Raw genomic sequence first — 14,444 nt, 5'->3', positions numbered from 1 at the left:
AACAGAAGGAGGACAGCTTCCTTCTGCCCCTGATCCTGCCCATGCCAGCTGGCGCTGCCCAGTGCCAAGAGGCAACTTCCAGCCACAAAGGGTTCTAGGTGGGAAAGGAAGAGCCAAGTGAACACTGGGTTTCTGAGTCCTTTTGTGGCACCGGGCAAAGGGCCTGCTTTGGTTCTGCCCCACCCAGAGCCTGGGAAGCTGGGACCTACGCAGATGGCTGGGAACAAGGACGAGCGGGAGCCACCAGTGTCAACACACTGGGGTGGCATCCACAGTTCCCAGTGACCTGCTCTGCAGAGGACCCTGGCAGCTTTGGTCACTGAAGAACCCAGCGGCCACTCAGTACTATACTGATTTGGAAGCTTCCCGAATACTTGCTTCACCTTGTCCACATAGATCTGAGCGTCTCGAGTCTGCCCAGGTGATAGTAGACCCAGGCATAGTTTCCCCAGGTGACCAGCCTTCTGATTTCTGCTTGATCAGAGTGTTCTCGCTGGACCAGCTCCTCAGCTTGCTGTAGGCACTCCAGGGCGGCCTCGTTGTGACCATTTAAGTGTTTTATGTAGGCCAAAAAGTTGTACATTGTAGCTTTGAACTCAGCGTTTACGAATTCAATCTGGTCACACACTCTGTCTTCTAGATCACGCGAGACACCATCTTTTTTAAGTAAGTTCCATGTGAAATGGCATTTCAGCTGTGGGAGGATTTTTTCCAGAGAATTCTTGTTGACCTCACTGTGGAGAAAATAGACACGGTCACTGTGATGTGCACCTGCCAGGCACCGCATCCTGGGATGCAGTTACAGGTTAAGTTTGTGTGTCAATCTGCCCGGGCTGTGGGAGGCCCAGACTTCGAGTCTAACATCAGTTCTGGGTGTGTCTGTGACCAGCATCTGACTCAGGAGGCAGGGGTAAAGCAGACTGTCTTCCCCAGTGTTGGCTGGGCACCACCCGGTCTGGTGAGGGTCTGAGTACAACAAGAAGGCAGAGGGAGTGTGAATTCTGTCTGCCTGGCTGTGTGAGCTGGACATGTGTCTTCTCCTCCCCTTAGACTGGAGCCTGTACATCGGCCTTCCTGGTTCTCGGGCCCTCAGACTTGGACCTCAGCCTATGGCATTGTCCCTCCAGCTCTCAGGCCTTTGGCCCAGACTGGAATTATAGCATTGGCTCTCCTGGGTCTGCAGCTTGTGGACAGTGACCCGTGATTATGGTCCTCGGCCTCTGTAATCACGTGAGCCAATTCTTCAAGGTTCTAATATCTAGTAAATTTTAAAGTCATTTAATAGACATTAAAGTCTAATATTTAAATACAGATACTGTTATTTTGATATCATAATTGTATTTAATTGCATGTGGAGTCCCTACTTGGGAACATAAGCTTGATTACAACATTATTCCCAGTGAGAGAAAATGACTTGCTGCAAAATATTTGATGCAAAGTGTGACAAATGCTTCTTCTCACAGGTTAGGACTTCAGTCCTGAATTTCTGAAATACCTGAGTAAAGATCCTTCCCTTCCCTGTTCTTCCTTCCTGAATAAACATATGAAATGAGCAAAATAAACACAGCAGAGACTTAAGTAAAACAGACATTTAAAAAAATTTAATTCGCGAAATACACTGCAGTATGGATGCGTGTCTGAATATGCATAGAAAAATATCTGGAAGGATACATATTAAATTGTTAACAGGTTACCATGGGGGTGTGGAACTGGGTTAGAGTGAGGGAAGTGCTCTTACTTGTAAATTCATATGCTTCTGTTTATTTGAAATTTTACAGTGAGAATTCACCACTTTTATAATAATCAAACCCATCAAAACCATAACAGAAAATTTAATTAAAAAAATAAAAATAGTAACAAGTAGAAATAACACACAAATTCACGGCAGTCTTAAGGCAGTGGCAGTATGGAGAATCAAATCGCACGCACGCCTTTCCACTAACACTGGTGGTAGATACAATTGTGTATGATAATCAAAGAAACAACATAAAAGAAGCCACTTTCAGTAGCATCCCATTGTAAAAAGCATCCCTGGGGTCAGAGTCCTTGAGTAGTAGACCCTTCGAGGTGGATATTCAAACGGAAAGCAGGGCTTAACTACTCCTGCACGATCTACAGGAAAACATGTCAATCTGAAAACTTCAGGCAAAAGAAAGAGCCACACAAAAGTAACTTTGGAATGCTTGAACAGTTAACCACAGGCTGGAAACTGGGGGAACAAGAACCACCCAGCCCAGACCCAAAACTTAATCACCAAAACTTGGCAATCTGTGGATGTAGAATGGGGATATCTAGTGCATCCATTTAATTATCATTTCTCCCACAATCCCTCAATCTGCGCAATGATTTTAACCTGAAACTTCTGCAATTTTAGTTGGAATGAAGTTAATTCCATTTAGATAAGGTTTACTTTCCAGTTGAAAGACCGGAGAAACTCGAGACTAAGGATTTTCCATTGTTCACTTTTTTCCTCACAACTATTTCTAATTGCGTAATGAACATTTTGGAATTCTGTATTTAAAGAAATCTTTTTTCCCCTGTTCTAGTTTTTTTCTCCTTTCATTGAGGTCATCACAGACAGCAGAGTTTTTACTGTTAAGAACTTTTTCTTTCAACAAAAAGGATTCTTTAAGTGACTAGCGGGCTCATGGTTCAATACCTTCCTCAGAGTCGGAACTGGGTAGGATCCATCTTTGGCAAGCTACACAGTTAAGAGCTTAACTAATAGAATTTTCCATTTTGCCGAAAGTCTGTTCTTGACCTAGGGGTCAAAGGCTTACGGCAAGATTATGCTTGTTGCATAAGTGAGCAATATGTGAAATTTGACAAAAAATTTATCAGAAAATTATTATGAATAGCAGAGATCGAGGTGTAAAGTCATAATGGCCCTCCCATTTTTGAAAGGTAACAACATCTGGAATGTTTTTGTTGCCAAATGGATTACACTATTTTCATTAGGAAAAAAACAGTGAAAGATTCATATTTAGCATGATGCCTGCTACACAGTAAACATTCAATAAAAATCTCGGCTCCACAATTTACAATAGATTAAAACAATGAACAAGAATACTTGAACCCACAATGAGGAGAAAATCTTCAAAGTAATTTCCTAGGGTGTGTATTTAAATACAAAGTCTGAGCTCACAGAGAGCAGCAAGGGACTCTGCATTTTCTGGGTCTATCCCCTGGGCCCGAGCATAGAACTCAGCAGCTTGCCTCTTTTCTCCCTCCAGCTTGTAAACAAACCCCAGGGCACATAAACTCTGCACATCTGAAGCGTCGTGACTAAGTCTCTTGACAGCCAATTTCTTCAGAGCACTTGTTAGTTTGGTCCGGAGGAGTGACCGGTCTCTAAGCTTCAAGGCCTCTACATAATGGTGGATGGCAGTACTTTCTGATTTACAGTGAAATTCCTGAAAGCGGCCATAGTAATAGTGGATCTGATGTCTGTGATCATCAGTTATGTTCTCCAGGTGAAGGGCTTTCTGGAAAACGTCTTCGGCCTTGCTATACTGGCCTCCCGCGGCGTACATGTTGGCCAGGTCCGTGTAGGCAAACGCAAACGTGGAGTCTCGTTCCACAGCTGCTTTGAAATGAGAGAGAGCCATCGCAATAAGCCTGTCGACTCTCAGTTTATCCTCCCCTTTAGGCCTGTTGCACGTGTCCTTCTTGATCTGGATCATTTGTGCCCTATAGCAGAGTCCCATCTGGTGATGCAGGAACGAGGACGTGGGCGTCGCCTTCAAGCCCTTTTTCAAAAGTCCAAGAGCTTCGTCCCAGGACTTTTTTCTCCTGTAGAATTTGGCTGCATAACGAAGGACGTAAGGTTGGGAAGCTATCTGGTCCAGGATTTCTTCAATGTGCCTTTCCCCTTCAGCTTCTGCATGTACATCTTGAAGCTTCAGCGCCAGTAAAACCTTCATGTAGGCGTTATCTGGGTTCAGGGTGACAGCCTTCCTCAGCGGGCCCAGAGACAAGCTCCTTGCAGGCCCTCCTCTGTTACCGTCATCCAGCCGATACACCGTGATGGCGTAGCCAATGCTGAATTCTGGATTGTCAGGTTCCGCTTCCAGAGCCTTCTCAAAAGCCGCTTTAGCCTTCTGGTAATACTTTCCTCCAAATTTCAAGAATGCCCACCCTTTTTCACATTCAATCTCAGGACTCTCCAACTTGTAGTCAGAAGGACTGGACCGTTTCTTGCAGACGGCCCCTATCTTGTCTAAATGCCTCTGTGCCTCCTTAAGCTGGTCCATGTGATAGTACACCCAGGCATAGTTTCCCCAAGTGACCAGACGCCGTATTTCTTCTTTGTCCGGGTGTTCTCTCCAGGTTATGTCTTCTGCTTGTTCCAAGCACGCCAGGGCATCTTCATTTTGCCCTTTTAGGTGTTTCACATAGGCCAATAGGTTGTAAAGAGTGAGTCTGGATTCTGTGGTGAGAAACTCAAGCTGCTGCCCGATTGTATTTTCCACATCAAACAGAATGTCTTCCTTAAGTAAATTCCACGTAAAGTGACATTCCAACTCTAACAGAATGGCCTTCAGGGGGTCCTTAGGCATTTCACTGTCAAAGATAAAGTCGTTTTTAAATTTCTGAAGAACTGAATCATTGTTTAAACCTCTAACACTGTTCTCTGCTTAGCAACCAAACCAGTCTTCTACTGGAATTTATAGTTGAAGCACTGGGCCCCTGTAACTTTATATTGGTTTCCTCTGGGTCCAGTTACATTCTAGAAATATTTCATTAAATTCTCATTGCAAAGCCAGTTCTGAAAGACAGCAGGGTTTTCTGCATCACAGGGTATCAATTTCCTTTTGGCAGTCACTAGCCCCCAGGTACCACCTATTTTTTTTTTTTTTTTAACTTTATTTTTGAGAGAGAGCAAGAGCCAGGGAAGGGCAGAGAGAGAGGGGAGAGAGAATCCCTAGCAGGCTCCGCACTGTTAGTGCAGAGCCCAACGCAGGGCTCAAACTCATGACCTGAGCTGAAATCAAGAGTCGGATGTGTAACCAACTAAGCCACCCACACGTCAGTACTGGGCATATTTTTACAGAGGGGAATTTATGATTATGATTATTATTTTTTAAATGTTTATTTTTGAGAGAGAGAGAGAGAGAGCATAAGAGGGGGAGGGACAGAGAGACAGAGACAGAGACAGAGACAGAGACAGAAACAGACAGAGGATCTGAAGCAGGCTCTGCCCTGACAGCAGTGAGCCTGACTTGGGGCCCAAACTCACACATCATGAGATCATGACTAAGCTGAAGTTGGACACTCAACCAACTGAGCTACTCAGGCGCCCCTACAGAGACAAATTTAGGGACGCCTGGGTGGCTCAGTCGGTTAAGCATCTGACTTTGGTTCAGGTCATGATCTTGTGGTTCACAAATTTGAGCCCTGTGTTGGGCTCTGTGCTGACAGCCCAGAGCCTGGAGCCTGCTTCAAATTATGTGTCTCCCTCTCTCTCTGCCCCTCCCCTGCTCGTGTTCTGTCTCTGTCTCAAAATCAATCAATCAATCAATCAGAGAGGAATTTAAATGTTTTGTCTAACAGCCTTGAAAATTAAAAATAATAGATCTATAAACAGTAACGAATATAAAAATTCCATTTCTGCATTATGAGTAGGAAGGGAGAGAAGAATAGGTGAGAAATAAGAAAAAGAAGTTCACTGGAGGAGACACAGAAGCCATCTCAATGTATCATTTTTGAGGAGGAAGGAAGAAAGTGAGGGAGAGCGGGTGGGGTGGGGTGGGAAACCCCAAGGAGAGAAAGGCCCAGAAACAGACAGGAACAGGTATACCAAGAGATGAGGAAAGCATGATTTGAGATAGATAACAAGGAGAGCAGCAGAGAGTTCAAGAAAGATGGGGAGGGGCGCCTGGGTGGCTCAGTCGGTTGAGCCTCCGACTTTGGCTCAGGTCATGATCTCACAGCTTGTGAGTTCAAGCCCAGCATCGGGCTCTGTGCCGACAGCTCGGAGCCTGGAGCCTGCTTCAGATTCTGTGTCTCCCTCTCTCTTTGCCCCTAACCCACTCACATTCTGTCTCTCTCTCAAAAATAAATAAACATTAAAAAAAATTTTTTTTTAAAAAAGAAAGATCGGGAAAGGACAAAAGGAGGGTGGGTAATGTGTAGGTTTTGCTGTCAAATCCCACAACCTTCTGGCCTCTCGGGTTGTGGGCAACAATAAAGACTAAGACCTATTATTAACTCATCAGCTCCCTCAATATTCACTTCATAAATATTTGCTGAGCTCCCTTTGTACAACGCACAGTGTAACTCTGCAGAGCCCATTGGAAACCTGATCTCAGAAACTAGGAAGAGGAAGAGGAAAGGAAGGGCTAGGAAATACTTATTCATTAGGGACAGCCTTCTCTGTGCGAGATCTCGTAAATAACCCTGGGGATGTAACCCTGAGCGAGACACAGCTCTGCTCATGGAGAGCTTATGTTATAAGTCACTGGTCAGTTACAGCTTAGCATTCCAACCAAGGTCTGTGAAAGTGACCCAGGAAGTGCACACAGTCCAGTGCTGTGGACATCTGTGGCTCTGGCTTGGTGAGGATCCCTTCTCTTGGTTTTCCTTTCTGGAACATGCTCTCCCTCTACTCTCAGTCCCTGTGATTTGAGATGGGCCATCTACCATTCACTCCAATCTGGGAAGGCACAAGATATTCCAGCCATTCCCTGGTCCCAGTGATTCACTCAGAGGTAGTCCAATTAAAATATAATTTTGCTGAGGGGCGCCTAGGTAGCTTAGCCTATTAAGCATCTGACTTCAGGTCATGATCTCACAGTTGGTGAGGTCGAGCCCCACGTTGGGCTCTGTGCTGACAGCTCGGAGCCTGGACCCTGCTTTGGATTCTGCGTCTCCCTGTCTCTCTGCCCCTCGCCAGCTGGTGTTCGCTTTCTCTCTCAATAATAGATAAATAAACTTAAATATATAATATTATATGTAATTAATATTAATACAATGTAATATATAAAATTTGTATTATATATAATTAGTATTAATCAGGCAGGATAATTAATATATGCAACATGTAATTATAATTAATATAATTAATTGTAATACTTATATATGATTAATATATAATTTAAATATATATTAATATATATTAGTTCATATATATATTTTAATAAATATATAATTTTACTGAAACTAGGTCTCTTCCTTCTGAAAAGTGTAAGCTGGTAGAATATAAGCTTGGAGCTGCTAGTGGCCATCTTTCCAGACTTAGGGACAGCCTACCTGAGAAGGGATCTAACACAGCAGAAAGCAGAGCTCAGACAGGAGGAAGGACAGAAGGCTTATGCCAGTGACTAAAGAGTCTTGCCTGGATCACCCTGTCTACGCCTGAACTTCTGTTTGCTTGAAGACATAGCTCTCTCTCCTTTGTTGAAGCTGGTTCGAATTAGGTTTCTACTGTCTACAACTGATGAAATCCTGAGTAATATTCCTAGTTTTCCTTGTTTGTTTTGCTGATAGTGGTGGTGAGACAGTCAAGAAAGACATTCTACATCTACTACTGGCCATAATTAAGAAATCTGCAGAAAAAAAAATTCCTTAAATCTTCTCTCAAACAGAGAAGTTCCCTGCTTACATGTGTGTATTTCTGTTTCTGTTGCACACGGGATCCCCACCTTCTTGTATGTAAAATATAAACCTATTTGTGTAAATGTTTATGGGAACTACAGTAATATTTCCATCAAAACATTTGTTGACCACCTAATGTCACACAGGCCAGGCAGTATCCTAGTTGTATCCTAGATATAGTAGTGAGCGAGTAAGTTAGAAAAAGGCCCTTTCCTCATGGCAATTTCATTCTGGAAGAAGAGGGAACAAAAGGAGTTGAAAGAAAAGAAACATGGAAACAAATCAATATGGAAACAAATGGAAAGCATAATTCCAGATAGTGATAAGTGTTAAAAAGAAAAAAATAATCAGAGTAACGGTATTAAGAGGTGGTGGTTGGAGGCGGGGGGAGGTACTTTAGTTATGATTGTGAAGAAATAGCCCTTGTAAAAAGGGGCAATTGAAATAATCAGATCCCAACAGTGGAACAGAGGCAGTCATAGAAGATCTGAGGGCAGAATGGTCTAAGCCACTGCTTCTCTACCAGGGTGCTTTTGCTCCCCGGAGACATTTAGTAATGTCTGGAGACAATCTGGTTGTCACACTGGGTGGGTCAAGACCAGGGATGCTGCTAACTATCCTGCAGTGCACGGGTAGGTCCCAGTCACTGTGAATTATCCAGCCCAAAATGTCAATCATGCTGAGGTTGAGAAACCCTGGTTGGGGCTGAGGGACCAGCAAGTGCAAAGGCCCTGATGTGGGAACAGACTTGGAGTGTTCAGGGGACAGAAGGAAGAAGGGTTAAGTGGAAGGTGAGGCATGGCAGTAGCAGGAACAGAAGGTGCAGGCTTGCAGTCCATGACAAGGAATATTAATTTTACAATAATTCTAATGGGAAGCCATTACAGGGAGATTTTTAAGTAGGGAAATGATAATGTTTGATACAGGCCTAAAAGATGTCCCTCTGGCGGCACCTGGTGGCTCAGTCTGTTGAGCGTCCAACTCTTGATCTCAGCTCAGGTCTTGATCTCAGGGTTGTGAGTTCAGGCCCTGTGTTGGGCTGTTGGGCTCTGCACTGGGCATGGAGCCTACTAAAAAACAAGATAAAACAAAAAACAATAAATTTATATTATATATATAATATATATATGTAATATATATATATATATATATATATATATATATATATATATATATATCACAGCATCATTTACGTTAGCCAAATTATTGAAGCAGCCCAAGTGTCCATTGATAGATGAATGGATAAAGAAGATGTGGATACATATACAATGGAATATTACTCATCCATAAAAAAAGGATGCAATCTTGCCATTTGCAACAACATGGGTGGACCTAGAGAGTATAATGCTAAGTAAAATAAGTCAGAGACAGACAAATACCATATGATTTCACTCATATGTGGAATTTAAGAAACAAATGAACAAAAAAAAGACTCTTTTTTAAAATGTTTATTTGAGAGAGACAGAGAGAGCAACGCATGCACGAGTGGGGGAAGGGGAAAGAGAGAAGGAGACAGAGAATCTCAAGCAGGCTCCCCAGTCAGCATGAAGCCTGATGTGGGCCTCAATCCCATGACCGCGAGATCATGATCTAAGGCAATATCAAGCATTGGACACTCAACTGACTAAGCCACCCAGGTGCCCCCCAAAACCAGACTCTTAAATACAGAGAACAAACTGGTGGTTGCCAGAGGGGAGGTAGGTGAGGGGATGGGTGAAGTAGATTTAAAAAAAGGGAAAAGGAAAAAAGGAAAAAAAATCCATGATATTATGGAAGCCTAAGGAAGAAATATTTATTTCAGGAAGGAGAGATGGATGTTCGATATGTACAATGACTCTAAGAAGTTGAGTGATTGAGGACAGAGAAGAGATCACTGGGCTGGAGCAAAGCTGTGGGGGACCCTGATGAGCATTTTACTAAAAAGGTAGGGATGAAAACATTACTAGTTGGGCAGGGGTGGGGTGGACAATGGGAGGTGGAATAGTGGATACGGGCAACGGAGGTCACTCCTTTCAAGGAATTTTACTATTAAGGGAATAGACAAATAGAGCTACATCCGGAGGGGGGTTGGCGGAACTGTCAAAAACATTTTTAATCATGAAATTTTTAATGACTTAATGATATGCCCGTGGGGATGATCCAGTATCAAGGGAGAAAATGACGCTTGTAGGAGAGAGGTGGGGATAACTGCAAGAAAGATGGAACGTGAAGCAGAAGTGAAGCTATACAATGTTAATACACCTTTATCTCCAGACTCAGACTCCTAACCGCGGTCGCCATGCCTTTCTTCATCTGTCCTGTGTCTACTTCTATAGCCTCATTTTGTACAATCTCCTCTCCTTCATTGCCCTCCAGTCATACTGGCCTTTAAAAAAGTTTCTTTCCTCTGCCAGGTCTGTATCCTCAGGGCATTTGCACCTGCTTTTTACACCCTCAGTCTCTGAACTCTTCCTAAGAGAGGTCTAGGGATTACTCACTCTCATGATTCTGGTCTTGGCTCAAATGTGAGGTCTTCCAAGAGGGGTATCTCTGACCACTGTAGCTAACACTGCACCCCTGCCTTGCCAGTCACCCTACAGTATAGTATTTTCTCATTTTCCTGTCCTGCATAGCAGGAGAAGAGTGCTTTGAATCAAATAAGAGACTGAGGCTTTACAGTGAATCGACCAAGTCTTTAGGAATTGTGAAGGGGCTGCCTTAATTAGCCAAAAGTAACAGAAGAGTTCGAGAACTGGATTAGTGGCACATCGAGTAGTAGTAATTGGCCAGATAAAACCATTTCATATTTACAACCAAATATACTATTCCATGAACAGTTTTCCAACTTTTATAGAAACTAAATTTAATCCTTAGTGACTTAATATTATCTTTAGTACACATTTAAGTTAATCTGCAATTAATTTCAATTTTATGTATTTTTTTATGTTTATTCTCACTTTCCGTGTATATACATACACACCAATATACCGGTCCCACACTTTAGTGACTATAGGTCCTAGCCAGAGCTTGCCCACAGAAATTCTTGCCATGATGGAAATGTTCTTATCCATGCTCTGCAATATGAGGGACACTGGCCACAAGTGACCATGATCACTTGAAATGTGGCTAGGATGCCTGAGGAACTGGATTTTAAATTTCGTTTACTTTTAATTAATTTAAATAACTGTATATGACCAGCGGCTCCTGTGTGAGACAGGACACTGGAGACACTGGGCCTGTCGGACTTCAATGGAATAAAAGAGCTCCCACACACCAGGTTAGAGCTCTCCTTTAACTTAAAATTCTCTGCCATTTTATTCAAGGTGAAGAACTAAATTAGATGGCAAATAAAGATGGATTTGAAAAAAACAACCTTATACACACGAGCTGGGCTCATTGCAGATTTGGCTCAATGGTGTAAATGTTACACTATTTATAATAGACTGTCTGAAATCAGAGGAGAACTCCACAAACAAGGAAACCTGAAGTTGCCATGCATCACTAGCTTACTGCACGCCAGGCAGCGCGCCAGGCACTTACAAATTACGTTTAATTTTTATGCCATTTTATTATTTTCACAATTTTGTGGATGAGGAGTAGGGGACAGAGTTTATATTACATGTCCGAGGTTACTCAGCTCTAACGTGGCTGAGCTCAGAATCAAACCTAGCTCTGCCTGACTCAAAGCGCAATAGTGTTAAACTACCTCTTTTTACCATAAAAATTGGAGGTGGTTTTTTTTTTTTAGAATAGTTTGCTTTATTTTTTATTTATTTAAAAAAATTTTTTTTAACGTTTATTTATTTCTGAGACAGAGAGAGACAGAGCATGAACGGGGGAAGGTCAGAGAGAGAGGGAGACACAGAATCTGAAACAGGCTCCAGGCTCTGAGCTGTCAGCACAGAGCCCGACGCGGGGCTCGATCTCACAGACTGAGAGATCATGACCTGAGCCGAAGTCGGACGCTTAACCGACTGAGCCACCCAGGCGCTCCAGAATAGTTTGCTTTAAAATATAGGATACATGCAATGTATTTAAAATTCACCTTGGGGCACCTGGGTGGCTCGGTCAGTTGGGTGGCCGACTTGGGCTCAGGTCATAATCTCGCAGTTGGTGAGTTCGAGCCCGGCGTGGGGCTCTGTGCTGTCAGCTCAGAGCCTGGAGCCTGCTTCGGATTCTGTATCTCCTCTCTCTCTGCCCCTCCCCCACTTGTGTTCTGTTTCTCTCTGTCTGTCTCTCTCAAAAAATAAATCAACATAAAAAAAAAAGAAGTTCAGTTGGCATCTCAAATACACACATGCAATACAGAAACCTGGGCGCCTTGATCCTGTACCTCCTGTCTTCCCCATCTTGTTTGGCACCTCTTAGTTCCACAGGCCAAATAACCTAGGAGTAATCTTTGATCCCTCTATTCCTCCTCTCCCAACCCCTCATCCATTCCAGTACGAAGTTCTGTTAATTCTGTCACATCTCAAATCCATCCACTTCTCTCCACTTCCACTGCTGTTTTCCTCCTCTGAACCACAATCACCTTTCCTTTGAGCTGGGGCAAAAATCTGGTCTCCCTGCTTCCTTCTGGTCTTGATTCCCCAATACAGCCCTACTATATTTTTGAAAATGTAAACTGGATCATGTAAGTCTCCCACTTACAATCTCCCAATGGCCACCCAACACCCTTAGATATTAATCCAGCCCTTGCCAGGTCCTACAAGTCCCTAAAGGACCTGGCCTTGCCTACCCATCCGACCTTTTCCCTCCTACTGACATTTTAGACATTTTGACTTTTCTTCCTATCTCAAACACATCAAGTTCAAGGACTTTTATACCTGTTGTTTTTACTCGGGATGCTCTGCTTCTAAATCTTTGCATGCCTAGCTCTTTCCTGTAACTCAGCTCAAATATTCCCTACCCCAGAGGGTGCCTGAGGCAGAACCATCTAAAATAGACCCCTCTGTTCCAGGTCACTCTCTTAGCCCATTACACTTATTTTCCTTACAGCTCTGTTCACTTTCTGAATTATATTATTTACTCATTTATCTATTGTATGTATATTTCCCCCATTTAAATAAAAGCCCTATGAAAATAGGGACCTTGTTTTGATCTTACTTTTTGCACCTCTGTGTCCCAGCATTTAGTTATTATTCCAGGCAGATAATGGAAGCTCACTAAATATTTGTTGAATGAATGACAGTGTAGTCACATACTAGCAGCTTCTGACGTGTCCAGCCCAGAGGTTGGGCTTAGCATCAAAAGCACCTGGCTACCTGATGAGGAGTTCCTGCTAGTCCCTCCCTTCCTGCTGATGGCTCCAAACTACCTCCCACCCCCCACTTCAATTTTCCCCACCCCACTTGTCTTTGTATCTTGGCATGCGCTCTGTCTGGCTCTGTGTTTGGATTTTGAATACAGGGTTTGGGCTGTCTTTTACGGTCCTGACTGGGAAACCTGGTATGATCATCCCTCGGTAGTTAGTTGTTCCTTTCTCTGGTGCAACGTCACCAAAATTTTGGGCAAGACCTCCCCTTAACAGCCTGTCCAGACCCATGGCGATCTGGGCTTACCAGGCCCCTGCCTGTGGGCAGAGTGAAATGCACATCCGCTTCTGCTCCAGAGGTTTACACACCGGCCCAGCCCAAGGAGGCTGAGGAGACCGCATCGGCAATAGGAATGTGGCCGTGACAGTGACATCTCAAAGGGACGTTCACTCAGCCACTGAAGTGCTTCGCTCAGACTCGGTGGAATTTATACACAACTGGATACCATGATAAGTTTTACTTTTAAACCCAGTCTACTTAACCTTTAAACTTTGTCTCTGGGAAGCTGGCAGAGAGAGGCTCTTGTGTCTGAAGAGGCGACATTTATCTTTAGGCAATTTTGAGTTTTAGCCAGGAAGGAGCAGTCTTTCGTTGTCCCCAGTGGGGTCCGCTCCTGTTCCACATACAGTGCACCCCCTTTTCCTTGTTTCTTCTGGCACCCCCCCCCCCGAACTCCCTCCCTTCTTAAACTTGTTGGAAGTGGGGCGCTTATTCAATTTCCTCTTCTACTTCACGTAATAGTAATCAACATTTGCAAAACTCTTCATGCTAAGCAATGAACTGTTTCCGCGGTCCTAAGATTGGGTGCCATTAAGTTTTACGAATAAGAAACGGACTCCGAGTTTACAAAATGTTCTGGGCATCCAACGAGGAGGTGTTCAGAGTCACGACTTCGAACAAGGTTTTAGCCTCCCGTCCCTCAACTCATTTAAATGCGGAGGTTCACCGATCGGGCGCAGGGCAGGCTGCGGAAGCCTGGGGATCCAAAGCGGGTGAGAAGCACCCTGCCCCGCGCGTCAGCTGGTAAAGGAGACAGCCTCAGGCATCCGCGCAAAACAGCCGACTGGGCGGACCAGCAGGAGTCGGTGGCTCCCAGGAAGGGAAGAACTCAGACCCCGAGGTCAGAAAGGCACCGGGGCAGAAGCAGCAGACCCGGTGACGAGTCGCGTCCGCCGGCTCCCCTCCACGTCCCGGGACTGGGGCTGCCCTTCCCTCGGCGGGGACCGGGCTCGCGGGGGCAACCTAAACCCGACGCCCGTGCGGGGCGCCGGGGGCTCGGCCCCTGGAAGGGCCCCGGCGCTGCGCGGGCCACGGAGTCCAAGGCCTACGCGGAGTTTGGGAGCAGAAGCGGAGAAAACCCTCACCTCGTGGTGGTTGCGGACCGTCCCGGCAGGCGGCAGTCCCCTCGGGCTTTCTGCTCTAGAAGTGGAGCCCCGGCTGCGGAGCGTGCGCTCCAGGGCGCCGGCAGGCGCGGGAGTGCGGGCGGGAGGGCGTGGAGTGCGCGGGGGCGCGGGCGTGCGGACGGGGGAGCGCAAAGTGCGCGGGTGCGTGTGC

At 44.8% G+C, this 14,444-nt stretch overlaps 1 protein-coding gene across 5 annotated transcripts; it reads right to left on the bottom strand.

Moving 5' to 3' along the window:
* Positions 1 to 1,579: 1,579 nt before the first annotated feature.
* LOC125147524 (interferon-induced protein with tetratricopeptide repeats 5-like) lies at positions 1,580 to 14,393 on the bottom strand. 5 transcript variants are annotated; one of them, XM_047824603.1, is made up of 3 exons: positions 14,255 to 14,393; positions 8,521 to 8,666; positions 1,580 to 4,563 (listed from the first exon to the last, which is right to left on the bottom strand). In XM_047824603.1, the coding sequence occupies exon 3, from the start codon at positions 4,557 to 4,559 to the stop codon at positions 3,123 to 3,125; it is 1,437 nt and encodes a 478-aa protein (XP_047680559.1). In that variant the 5' UTR covers positions 4,560 to 4,563; positions 8,521 to 8,666; positions 14,255 to 14,393; the 3' UTR covers positions 1,580 to 3,122. The 5 variants fall into 5 exon arrangements, with proteins under 5 accessions (XP_047680559.1, XP_047680560.1, XP_047680562.1 ...); XM_047824604.1 differs by having other exon boundaries at positions 8,521 to 8,663; positions 14,255 to 14,383; XM_047824606.1 differs by lacking the exon at positions 14,255 to 14,393 and adding an exon at positions 13,137 to 13,527.
* Positions 14,394 to 14,444: the final 51 nt, after the last annotated feature.

The sequence above is a fragment of the Prionailurus viverrinus genome, chromosome D2, assembly GCF_022837055.1.
Source record: "Prionailurus viverrinus isolate Anna chromosome D2, UM_Priviv_1.0, whole genome shotgun sequence".
In the NCBI taxonomy this organism is placed as follows: Eukaryota; Metazoa; Chordata; class Mammalia; order Carnivora; family Felidae; genus Prionailurus; species Prionailurus viverrinus.
This window is presented reverse-complemented; position numbering and strand designations above follow the sequence as displayed.

Coding starts and splice junctions, on each gene's coding strand:
- LOC125147524 (XM_047824602.1), bottom strand. CDS start 13,231: ATGCGGTCTCCTCAGCCTCCTTGGGCTGGGCCGGTGTGTAAACCTCTG. Junction 4,564..13,136: donor TGCCCACAGGCAGGGGCCTG/GTAAGCCCAGAT, acceptor TATCTTTGACAG/TGAAATGCCTAAGGACCCCC.